The sequence below is a fragment of the Engystomops pustulosus genome, chromosome 4 (assembly GCF_040894005.1).
Source record: "Engystomops pustulosus chromosome 4, aEngPut4.maternal, whole genome shotgun sequence".
Classification (NCBI taxonomy): domain Eukaryota; kingdom Metazoa; phylum Chordata; class Amphibia; order Anura; family Leptodactylidae; genus Engystomops; species Engystomops pustulosus.
The window spans coordinates 215,923,175-215,936,024 of NC_092414.1; the positions used below are offsets into that span (position 1 = coordinate 215,923,175).

The window sequence follows — 12,850 nt, forward strand, 5'->3', positions numbered from 1 at the left end:
GAAACTTGGAGAACATATAAACCATCAATGATAAAATGACTATACCAACTAGAAAAGATCAATTGTCATTATAGTCACAATTGAGATGTATCCAATGTACATGGTTATTGGCTTTCGCTCTACTGAACAAGACTTGGATCATCACAGAACCTTATGTTGATTAAAGCGTTGTTCAGAAGGATCGGAGGAGGCCCTTCTCTTATTTCCAAAAAAGAACCAATAAAATGTTTCCAGATCATTGCAATTTCAAGTTTGCCCCAAAACAGTTGTCCTCTTTAGATTCTACTATGGGAAAGTGCCAATCATTGATTGGAATCTTCTTGGCTTTTCTTAAACAATCTCACTAGACTCCTTCTAAATCGAAACCACTTTGGTGAGAAGTTCACAATTGAAGTTCATAAAGTCTCCACCAAGTCACCATGTGTAGCACCACATGGTGACCAATTACACAAATCCACCAGAGAAGACCCACCACCGCCATGTCTTAATAGGGTATTCAATAGACACATATGAAGCTTTTGAAGTTTACCACAGTTATTTCTGTAGATGATCATCAATATTAGTACTAACATCCCATAGATGACACCCCAACATCATCACTAAAAAAACTGTCGAATTCCTTTTGCAGTATGGAGTTGACCTGCCGAGTCTTTGGGGTTCTGGTCCTTTTTCATCAATTTCCAGTTACCTGCTCAATATCAGATAGAGGTGACTGTACGCTGATGTCAACCTCAAAACTGGATGGGATGACCCAACCTGGAGACATCATGATAGGGGTCCTCATACCTGTCCACCTAGATAGAATTTATCAGAAAGTCTCCTTCGACAAGACACCTCCGAAGACCATGTGTACAATGTAAGTGTGAATTGGGAATATGTTTCTTATGGTAATGTATTTTTTTAGGGTTTTAGCTTAGGTGGTGATGGCTTATTTCGGTCTCTTCCATCTGCGTTTGTAATAATTTTTTCCATCTATCACAAGTTATTCCCTATAACAAACTTAGTCCTTTCCTCAGACCTAAAATCATAGGAAAAAACAGGAGCTTTCTATTACATCATTAAGGAAGGTGCCATCAAGTGTTAGGTAAAGTATGATGGTCCTGTACAGGTTGGATGATTGTATACAAGGCACAACCATAGGCAACATGCATGTATGATATTAGCACTGGTAACTGGAGACCGAACAGTGGTACCAGTACATGCAGAATAATGGCAGCAGTGCCAGTACAGGGAATATAGGACGATAACACCAGTATATAACATGTGAAACGGTGGCAACAGTATAGTGTATGTACAATGACTGTACCTGTACAATGTATCTTACATTCCATTGTTGTACCAGAACTAGTACATGTATGATAACAGTATAGTACAAGTGACAACAGCCCCCGTATAGAGCCTGTATGACAATATAATGTATATACTAGTAAGCATACTATGGGCATCATATGGGCTCTTGCAGGGCTGGTGATGTACAGCGTCGTATTATGTGGGCTGTAACCACTGTATTTTGTGACAGAGTATCAGCTTTCTATTGTATGGGTTCTCCTAATACCTCCAAGGTGAAGATAGACTCTCTTGCTCCTTCTGTCACATTGATCGCTCCCGGTCCCCCCCACCCCACCCTCATGACCCAAAATGCTCTCCATATCCTCACAGGTGTAGTTTGCATGTTCCCCATTTTTGCTCTACATGAATTCTCTGTTGCACCGACTTCCCTTCCCTCCCCTCCATCAGAGTCTGGTCGTCATGCCCATGCCCGCGCTCCTATCTCTATTACTAAATTCTCCGGATACATCAATTTCCCTCACAGACCGCTTCCTTTACCCTGTCCTTGATGAAATCTGCTTTCCATATCCTCTATCACTCTTAAAGATCCTTCAATAGTTCTCCATATATCCCTCAATATTCCTTATATTCTCGTTATGCCCCCCCCTTGTTCCACACATAGTGCGCCCTATAACCCCTCTCTACACCAGCACCTTCCATTGACTCCAACACCCATCACTCTGCCTTACTTTTAGGCTCTCATACTTGTATTTTGTATTGTTTTTACCTTTTTTTCCTAAAGGTTTCATCTTGAGAGTTATCAGCAGATCCAGGCCCTGATTTTCGCACTTGAAGAGATTAACAACGATCCCAATATTCTTCCTAATATTACACTGGGTTGTCATGTCTACGATTCCTGTAATGTACTCCATTACGATCTAGAAGGAACGTTACAGGTTCTGACAGGATCAAGAACCTCCTTCATTCCCAACTATCGCTGCCTATCGGATATCCCTCTCAGTGGTGTCATTGGGGCTGCAGTCTCCTCAAATTCACTTCTGCTGGCTCATGTTCTGGGGCTCTTTAGGTATCCTCAGGTCAGTATCCTCTACTTTGATCAAAATGTAAGAAATTATTCGTTCATCTTGAAGTTTGGGTTTAGCCATTGTTGAAAGAAACTTGAAGAATATCTAATAGCTGGCAGGTTGAGGGAACATTCGTTGCATATTATGCCGTACCCATAGACAGCTTCTGCCAGGTACTTTCGGTCAACCCCATATGTAAGGGGTCACCCAACCTTACAAAGAAAATTACTAATAGAAATATTTATGTAAAATAGAGGAACAGACATAACTCTCCAGAAGTCCCCAAATTCCAGTGATGGTTCTTCAGTGCTCATGACTTTTAGTCCCATCAACGGAAGTATTAAAGTCAATCGTATTGCCAATTTCTTGCCTCACCCCTTACATGCCATTTACTGCTACGGCCAACAATAGCATCATCCATGTCATATTAAATAATGTGATGCCCCCGCTTCTAGTATGACAAAATAGGCCAAGGGCTTGCAGAACTCATTCTTGAATTTGAGGGCCTCTGGAGAAGTGGGTATAGCTATCAACATTTTCTCTCCGAAATTGAGTCAATCGGGCTGTGCTTCCCTCTGATTTATGAAACACTTGTTTTTTTGCATTTAGGTCAGCCATTTTTCAACCAGTCGCCTTCTAAGTGACAGGACCAAGTTCCCCTCCTTCTTCAGGACTGTACCCAGCGATGCATTTCAGTCTAAAGGTCTTGCTAAATTGGTGCTGTATTTTGGCTGGACCTGGGTGGGATTGGTGGCTGTGGACAATGATTATGGTCATCAGGGAATTCAACTGGTTAAACAAGAGATAGTGAAGGCCGGGGCTTGTGTTGCATTTACTGAATATATTCTTGTAAGCCAAGCAGACCGCAACGCTCAACACATTGTTAAAGTCATCAGTGAATCCACTGTGAAGGTGGTCGTTGTCTTCTCCACTGAACTTGACTTCATCCCGGTTGCTGAGGAGATGCTGAGACAGAATCTTAGAGGAAAAATATTTGTTGCCAGTGAAGGTTGGTCAACATCCTTCTTATATTCCATAGCAAAATTTGCTCCAGTTTTTTCCGGCACCATTGGCTTAGCTTTTTATAGTGGGGTCATTCCAGGGTTTGAGCACTTCCTGTACAATGTGCATCCTATTGAAGATCTTCAACAAACCTGGATAAGAATATTCTGGGAGGAAGTCTTCAACTGTACATTTTTGGATATAGAAAACAGAACAAAAATTGTGAGACAATGCTCTGGGGCAGAAAGTCTAACAAGTGTCCAAAATAGTTACAGCGATATCTCTAACCTCAGGACCACGTACAATGTCTACACTGCCGTGCACATCTTTGCTAATGCTTTGATGGATCTTCACACTTGTAAAGATGGAAAAGGACCTTTCTCTAATAAAAAATGTGCGGATATTTGGGATTTCAAGCCATGGCAGGTAATCTTATATCTTACTCTTCTACAATGTTAAATAATGTGGTGTTTACGCTAATGTAGAAGATCTTTATTGGCTCTAGAGTGGTTGTCCACTTTTGAAATCTCTTTTTGTCAGAAAAGTCCATACAAAAATAATCTGTGTATAAAGAATTTCAAAACTGAGACAATTGGCTGTGACCAGTAAGGGAAAATGGTATAAAGTGTTTAATTTCCCTGCAGTGCCACCACCGGAGAACTAGTGCATTACACAATGGTGTCAAAGATAGTTACAGAATGGTTGATAGGATGAAGGATGAATACTTATGAGGTCAAAAAATTGCAGAGAACTCTACTACACTACACCAATTACCAATTTTTTTTGGAGTCCTAAACTGCAAATTTGACAAGTCAAGTGTATCATGGACAATTAACCTTTGCCAGCCTCCTCTAGCTCTTAGCTGTAAGGTATTGTAATGGGTGGATCTGTGGAGTCACCTTGCGTCAGGTTCTATGGGAGAAAGGGCTGTTGAATGTAACTTCTTGAGTTATATCTTATTTTCTAGGAGGGGGATTTGGGGGCTTAATTACTTCCTAGGGCTAAGTTAGCCCAACATTAGTGATGAGTGTTCAGGTTGTGGCTCGCCAAGTTCGGCCAAATCTTAAACAATGGTTCATTTCAGGTACCCAAATCCAAACACCCACTGGTAACCACCACAAACTGTTCTGGAACTGATCATGAGTGTCAACTGTTTAAATGTTGGTATTGTTTCCAGTCATCATTGGTGAAGACCTGCAGTTGGTACCAGTACCAGTCATGGGTCTTAATCCTTAAATATTGCTGGCAAAACCAGGAAGCTACAATATTAGGGGAAATGGCAGCGAGCATCGTTCTAGCATGGATTGTGGGTTTTACTGGTGATCTTAAACGCTTAACCCAAAATTTTGGAAATGCCAGATCTTAGAAAGAGTCCAGCTCACCCCAGTCTCCAGTCACGTATACCTCAGTGTCCTCCACTGTGCACGGTGCAGAAATTACAGTGGACGACTACACCATTTAGAGATGAATTAGGAGCCAATCACTAGTGTCTATATGTTAAAGATTTGACCAGTTTACACATGTATTTATGTGCACGTCTGGTGTAGATTGCTAAATAAATGTGGGCCACAGTTTGTAGTTGGGCCTTCAGAAGCATCTTCTGTGGTGGATCCAAGACCTCAACATTAGTACAATTTAGTAATAGAGAAGAGAAACTAAATGCTGTTCTGTCACCTTCCAGCTCCTGTATTATATGAAGAGAGTCAGGGTAACTTTGAGCAATGGGAAAGAATTTTACTTTGATGAGCATGGAGACCCCCCTCCCATCTATGACATTGTAAACTGGCAGCTGAACCCAGAGCGCACCATACAACAAATTAAAGTTGGAAGCTACAACGCCACAACATCTACTGATGGGATCTTCACAATCAAGACTGGAGCTCTCCTTTGGCACAATGGAGAGAGGGAGGTAGGCCTCAATATAGTTTAGTTTCATAGTTTATATGGTTGAAAAAAGACACTTGTCCATCAAGTTCAACCAAGGAAGGGAAGGGATTGGATGAGGAAGGGATTTAGGGGAAACAATTCTATATACCATAACCATCAATGTTATTTAGGTGTAAAAAGGCATCTAGACCCTTCTTGAAGCTCTCTACTGTCCCTGCTGTGACCAGCCCCTGAGCTCGGCTATTCCACAGATTGACCGTTCTCATAGTAAAAAAGCCCTGTCGTCCCCGGTGATTAAACCTTGATTTCTCCAAACAGAGACAGTGCCCTCTCGTCTTTTGATTTGATATGATGTGTGATGTTACATTCTCAAAAATGATTTTGAGATGTTTTGTTAGAGGTATTCACCCTACCATACCCTAAGTGGTTTAGTTAGTTTGAATAAATTAATGGAATATGTAATTATAAGAAACATTGTAATTTATTAATAAATAATTACTAGTTTTGATAAATGTGGCCCAGAGTCTGTAGAAGAGAAAACTGCTAAACAATGTGGATTAGAATTCAGAAATAGCATTATTTCTCATGTAGACCCACTGGACTGGTAATTAATTCAAAGGTTGCTAAAGGACAGTAAAAATGATGGTAGACATATCCTGCTAAGAAGTTGTCAGGCTTCAAGGTTAGCGAACCACCTGGACCACAGTGGATGATGACACAAGCCAACAGCTGGGACTGGAATCTAAGTGGCATCTGGTCTTCACCAGAGCCTGCCTCAAAACAGGATGGTCTTTCTGCCACGTAGTACCACCAGGTTGTTCCACAGGTGCGACTTGTCCGCGGGGATAAGCATGTAGTCAGGACAATCGGGGACAGGCATGTAGTCAGGACAGGCGGCAATGATGCAGAAACTGGAACGGAGCAGGAGGTCAGGGCTGGCGGTGAAGAAGCAAAGTCAGGGTTAGGTCCAGGGTCACAACAGGAGATCAGAATACAAGGATAACGCATGGGAAGCTTTCTCATAGGCTAGGAGCACTAAGATCCAGCGAGGGTTGTTGGGAGAAGTCAGCTTTTAAGGAAAATCCGGAAATGGCCACCGCCAATCAGTGGCGCACTGGCCCTTTAAATCTGCGAGTGCCGACGCCCATGCCCTAAGGGGCGGGGATGCATGCGCTGGTCAGCCGGGGCGGGATCAGAAACAAGGAGAGGTTAGTTCACTTGTAATAGGGCACCGCCATGGAGAGGGGGATGGGTGTGCCTGCGATCCGAGACATGGATCACAGGGGCGCCTGTGACAGAAGTTCCTTAGGTCTTCTTTTATCATAACTCTATAGTGCGCGATTGCGGCATTAAGAGTTATAAATATTATGTTCTATGTACTGTAGACGGGCAGGACCAGCCGGGACTTGTATCGTAACAGAAGGAGTGAATACATTTTAAAACAAGGCGCTCAGAGGCATTGTGGTGCTGTAGCCGGAGCGCTCCAGACAGTTTTTACAAAACAAAAATATATATATAACTCTAAATTGCTGCAATCGTGGCATATAGGGTTGTAATAAAAGAAGTCCTTCTTAGTAGGACATGTAAAACTGTTGGTAGACGTCCTTTACAAGGTTTGCGACACTAAGTAGAAGTTGTACAAATCTGTTCCATAGGACAGAGTCATCTTCAGTTTATATAGAACTTGATTGTCTCACTACATACATCTATATTCTCTAAAGGTTCCCGAGTCAGTTTGCAGTAAGAGTTGTCCTCAGGGCTTTCGGAAGGCTATCAAAATCAGAGAACCGCTCTGTTGTTTCCAATGTGTCCTGTGTCCCCTGGGTGAGGTTTCCAGCCAAACAGGTAAGTTGTCTTATAATAAAATTCCTGACTATAGCACTCCCGAGGGATAGCTAACACTCCCAAGCTCTGGTGTCTGAAAGGAGTCTAATTGTCCACATCGGGAATCTCCAGTGTTGTAAATAGTTGTAAATAGACCATTGTAAGTGGTTGCACCTTTTTGCACCCAAAGTATCGTGGAATTTAGAAAAATTAGTATCACCCACCCAGAGATGGTAACCTTACTGTTGATAATGTTCCTGAAGTTAGGTTTTATGACAGCACATAATATATTAGTAGTTAAGGGTAATAATGGCACACTTGAGGACATTTTTGGGTTAAGCTAAGATTAAGATAATTAAAACTCAATTTCTTAAATTTGAATTACCCTGGATAATCTTTCAACATTACTGTAGCAAATTTTATGCATTTCAGATGCCTTCGAGTGCTTCAAGTGTCCATGGGACAAGTGGCCAGACCCTCAGAAAACAAAATGTGTCCCGAAGACTGAAGATTACCTGTCCTACTTGGAGCCTTTAGGGACAATTTTGACCATTGTTAACATTGCATCCTCCTTAGTTCCTTATATTGTTTTACGGATTCTGACATTGAAGAAGTCCAGTGCCCTTGTGAAGGCCAGTAACTACTCTGTAAGTTGTCTTCTTCTAGTGGCCCTCTCCTTGTGCTTCCTGTGTTCTCTGCTCTTCATTGGTTACCCTACTCCTGAAAAATGTCTCTTCAGACAGGCAGCATTTGGGATGGCCTTTGTTCTCTGCATCTCTTGCATTTTGGCCAAAACTGTTATGGTGCTGTTTGCATTCATGGCCATAAAGCCCAGAAGTCACATGAAGAAGTGGACCAACACTGGGGTTTCTTACTTTATTATTTCTGTCTGCTTCATACTTCAGTTTCTTTTGTGCATCACTTGGCTTTCTCTTAGACCTCCCTTCGTGGAGCTCAACATACATACCAATCCTGGATTCATTATAGTTGAGTGTAATGAGGGGTCACCTATGGCTTTCTGGTCCATGTTGACTTATCTATTTCTCTTGGCAACAATAAGTTTCCTAGTAGCCTTCTTGGTTCGGAGACTTCCCGATAGCTTCAATGAGGCTCAGTTCATAACCTTCAGCATGTTGGCTTTTCTTTGTGTGTGGTTGTCCTTCATTCCTGCTTCCCTCAGTTCCCAGGGTAAATATGCGGTGGCCATGGAGATATTTGCAATCATGGCTTCCAGTTGGGCAATCTTAACATGTATGTTCCTTCCAAAATGTTTTATTATACTTTTCCGACCAGATAGGAATTCTAAAGATTGTATCATGAAAAGACACAGACATGCTGTGGTAAAGACCTGCAGGATCTAAACATATCAAAGACTAAATACTATATCAGATATCTATTTTTTGGCTTCTTTATAAATGGTAACCTGTGATCTTTATTTGTTGCAGTCTATATATACAATAAATGCACATCCAAATTTGAGTCACTGTGTAATTATTCAGGATTTATTATCCATTACTGGTCCAGAGATGCTTCCTATATTGTACTCCATGGCCATACACAGCCATAAATGATGCTACAGGTGTAGCACATGATTATATGCGGAACTACAGCAGCAGTGAACAGCCATACATAAAGCTACAGCAGTACAATACAGAGTTACAGGAGTAGTACACCACTATACATGGAGCTACAGTGGCAGTTAATGACCAAACAAGGAGATACAGTCACAGTACACATGGAGTATACATGGAGCAAACAGTGGTCAGGAGGTGCAGTTGCCTGACTGCTTCGTCGAGCAGCCCCACCACCTTGTCAGCATCTTACAAAAGAATAAAAGATGGTTTTCATGCTGAAAGCCAGAGATATGCTAAAAAGACCTATAGGGGATATACATATTACAGAAGAAGGTACTGTTTGCAGGCTTTGAAAAGGTTTGGTGTGGTGACCAATTACCATTAATAAAATGTCCAACTGCAGCTTTCCTCACTAATAAAATGCCCAACTGCAGCCTCCCCTCACTAATAAAATGTCCAACTGCAGCTTCCCTCACTAATAAAATGTTCAACTGCAGCTTCCCTCACTAATAAAATGTCCAACTGCAGCCTCCCCTCACTAATAAAATGTCCAACTGCAGCTTCCCTCACTAATAAAATGTTCAACTGCAGCTTCCCTCACTAATAAAATGTCCAACTGCAGCCTCCCCTCACTAAAAAAAGTTCAACTGCAGCTTCCCTCACTAGTAAAATGTCCAACTGCAGCCACCCCTCACTAATAAAATGTCCAACTGCAGCTTTCCTCACTAATAAAATGTCCAACTGCAACTTCCCCTCACTAATAAAATGTTCAAATGCAGCCTCGCCTCACTAAAAAAAGTTCAACTGCAGCTCCCCTCACTAATAAAATGTCTAACTGCAGCTTCCCTCACTAATAAAATGTCCAACTGCAGCCTCCCCTCACTAATAAAATGTCCAACTGCAGTTTCCCTCACTAGTAAAATGTCCAACTGCAGCCTCCCCTCACTAATAAAATATCCAACTGCAGCTTCCCTCACTAATAAAATGTCCAACTGCAGTTTCCCTCACTAATAAAATGTCCAACTGCAGTTTCCCTCACTAGTAAAATGTCCAACTGCAGCCTCCCCTCACTAGTAAAATGTCCAACTGCAGCCTCCCCTCACTAATAAAATGTCCAACTGCAGCTCCCCTCACTAGTAAAATGTCCAACTGCAGCCTCCCCTCACTAATAAAATGTCTAACTGCAGCTTCCCCTCACTAATAAAATGTCCAACTGTAGCCTCCACTCACTAATAAAATGTCCAACTGTAGCCTCCACTCACTAATAAAATTTTCAACTGCAGCATCCCCTCACTAATAAAATGTCCAACTGCAGCTTCCCCTCACTAATAAAATGTCCAACTGTAGCCTCCGCTCACTAATAAAATGTTCAACTGCAGCCACCATACATTGAGCTACAACCACAGAAAAACCAAACATTGAGCTACAGCAGTAGTACACAGCCATACATTTGTGAGTAGTATTTAATTTTATTAAACCATTTTATGAAGACATTCTACATGATTGGAGTGCGTGTTTCTTCTAGTGGTCCGCTGTGGTGAACGGTGGTAACAATAGGAGGAATGAAATCTGCATCCACGTGGGTCTGAACAGTGGGCTACTCTTAAGGCTTCTTCAAAGAGATACTAATTGGGAATCTTATGGGTTAAACAGTTAACGGAGCATAAAGAAATGAAAAGGATAATTCCGAATTGCTTCTTCACAGAGAATATAAGTATTTACTGCCATGTCAGGTGTGATATCAGATCTGTATTCCTGTCTCTATTTGTGGGGTCTCTATAGGATTAAGAAAGTTTATTAACAGTCACAAGTCATCTGGTCATTTGCATTTGTTTTGGGTTTTTGTTCTACATTTAGTGGTTCTGGTATATATACGGGTTCTAGTCTGTGGCCTATACACAGTAGGTCTGGGCCTGGTCTAGATTTTATAGTTAGACCTTCTGTTCACGGAGCTGAATTAAAGAGGCAAGGTCTTGTGTCTATTAGCTGACAGGCCTGGATTTTATTTTATTTATTATTATTATTATTATTTTTATTATATTAACCTTATATACCAGAGTATAAGCTAAGGCACCTAATTTTACCATAAAAAAACTGGGAAAACTTCTTGACTGGAGTATAAGCCTGGGGTGGGAAATACAGCTGCTACTGGTAAATATTTAATAATAACAAATAAAATAGATACCAGTAACATTAAATTAATCAAGGCATCTGTAGGCAGTGACCTCCCCTCACTAATGAAATGCCCAGCAGCCTCCCCTCATAAATGAAATGTCCAGCAGTCTCCCCTCATTAATGAAATGCCCAGCAGCCTCCCATCACTAATGAAATGCCCAGCAGCCTCCCCTCATTAATGAAATGCCCAGCAGCCTCCCATCACTAATGAAATGCCCAGCAGCCTCCCCTCATAAATGAAATGTCCAGCAGTCTCCCCTCATTAATGAAATGGCCAGCAGCCTCCCATCACTAATGAAATGCCCAGCAGCCTCCCCTCATTAATGAAATGCCCAGCAGCCTCCCATCACTAATGAAATGTCCCCTAGCCTCCCATCACTAATGAAATGCCCAGCAGCCTCCCCTCATTAATGAAATGTCCAGCAGTCTCCCCTCATTAATGAAATGTCCAGCAGTCTCCCCTCATTAATGAAATGCCCAGCAGCCTCCCATCACTAATGAAATTACCAGCAGACTCCCCTCATTAATGAAATGCCCAGCAGCCCCCCTCACTATTGAAATGCCCAGCAACCTACCCTCACTATTGAAATGTCCAGCAGTCTCCCCTCATTAATGAAATGCCTAGCAGCCTCCCCTCATTAATGAAATGCCCAGCAGCCTCCCCTCATTTATTAAATACCCAGCAGCAGCCTCCCCTCATTAAAGGGAATGTCACCACACTAAGACCCACAAGCCCACAAACAGTACCTTTTACTGTAATATGTATGCCCCCATGGAGGTCTTTTTAATATATTTAGAATAAAATAAATCATCTTTTCTTCAGGCAAACCACCTCCTGGCCATTATTTGCTCTGCCAGTTGTCCTAATTGCAATGTTATGCTACTGCTAGCTGAAAATCTGGTGCATGTAAACTAGCGGATGTTCAGTGTGCATGCACAAGATCTCTGTATAGCCGCAGGGTGCCATCACAATAAGAAAGCAGGGTTGGAATGCCAGAAGTAAGGAGTGGGTAGAGCAAACAGTGGTCAGGAGGTGGAGTTGCCTGACTGCTGGCAGAGGTGGACCTCTACCATCCCCGGGCCCGGCTCACTCGAACATAAGCCCATAAGCAACATAAGCAGGGTGGGGCTTTTTCAGCAAAACAAATGTGCTGAAAAAGTTGGCTTATCATTGAGTATATACTGTAATTTAGACTTGTATTTATTTTATATATTTTAATTAAAGATTGTGATATTTGTAATAATTAAGCGCATTTAGTTTAGGTTTTATATTTAGAGGTTCTGGTTTATACTTAAGGCTTTAAAAAGTCCCAATTCCTGGCCTTTTTCTTCTCTACATCACCTCCATGACAAGTGGACGAGACAGGATGAGGAATAAAGTAGGCCGGGAATGAGGTGGAGACATATTTATAGCCTGCGCCAGGCTATAGCTCAATTCTACAGGACCTGGCATAGAATTTATCCAAGCTCACAATGGTACCAAAGACTTTTAGTGCATCGGCACTTGATAAATCCCCCCATGAGTCCAGTCTAGGTTTTACATAATAAGGTCTATATAGCACACACATTCTACACAGAGCTCCCTTGATCAGTCGCTGTCCCCATGGGGCTCACAATCTAATCAACCTACCAGTAAGTTTTAGGAGTGTGGGGAAACCCATACAAACACAGAGAGAACATGCAACATTTTTGCAGATGTTGACCTGGATGGGACTTGAACCCAGGATCCCAGTGCAGCAAGGATGTAGTGCTAACCACTGAGCCACCGTGCTGCCCAACTTTTATAGCTACAGCTTTGGGTTCTGTTTTTAGAAAGTATGATCTAGGTTCTACATTTACAAGTTAAGGCCTAGGATTAAATAGGTCTGGTCAAGTGATTGTGCAACCAACAAGATAATAGTGGAACCCTTGGTCAATAATGGACACTTAGAAGAGACTTTGAGTGGACACCTCCACAGGATCTAAAGCTTTTTGTCCAGGTTGTATCTTTACTCCTTTAAGTACCATGAATATTCTTATAGACTACATTACATT

The 12,850-nt window shown here is 41.9% G+C and overlaps 2 protein-coding genes across 2 annotated transcripts; both read left to right on the forward strand.

Annotated features, from left to right (window-relative positions):
* The first annotated feature begins 722 nt into the window (after positions 1–722).
* Positions 723–4,722, forward strand: LOC140128598 (extracellular calcium-sensing receptor-like). The gene is made up of 4 exons (XM_072150297.1): positions 723–856; positions 2,072–2,366; positions 2,964–3,782; positions 4,534–4,722. The coding sequence occupies exons 1-4, from the start codon at positions 723–725 to the stop codon at positions 4,720–4,722; spliced, it is 1,437 nt and encodes a 478-aa protein (XP_072006398.1).
* A 327-nt stretch (positions 4,723–5,049) lies between these two features.
* Positions 5,050–8,428, forward strand: LOC140128599 (vomeronasal type-2 receptor 26-like). The gene is made up of 3 exons (XM_072150298.1): positions 5,050–5,265; positions 6,965–7,088; positions 7,500–8,428. The coding sequence occupies exons 1-3, from the start codon at positions 5,050–5,052 to the stop codon at positions 8,426–8,428; spliced, it is 1,269 nt and encodes a 422-aa protein (XP_072006399.1).
* Positions 8,429–12,850: the final 4,422 nt, after the last annotated feature.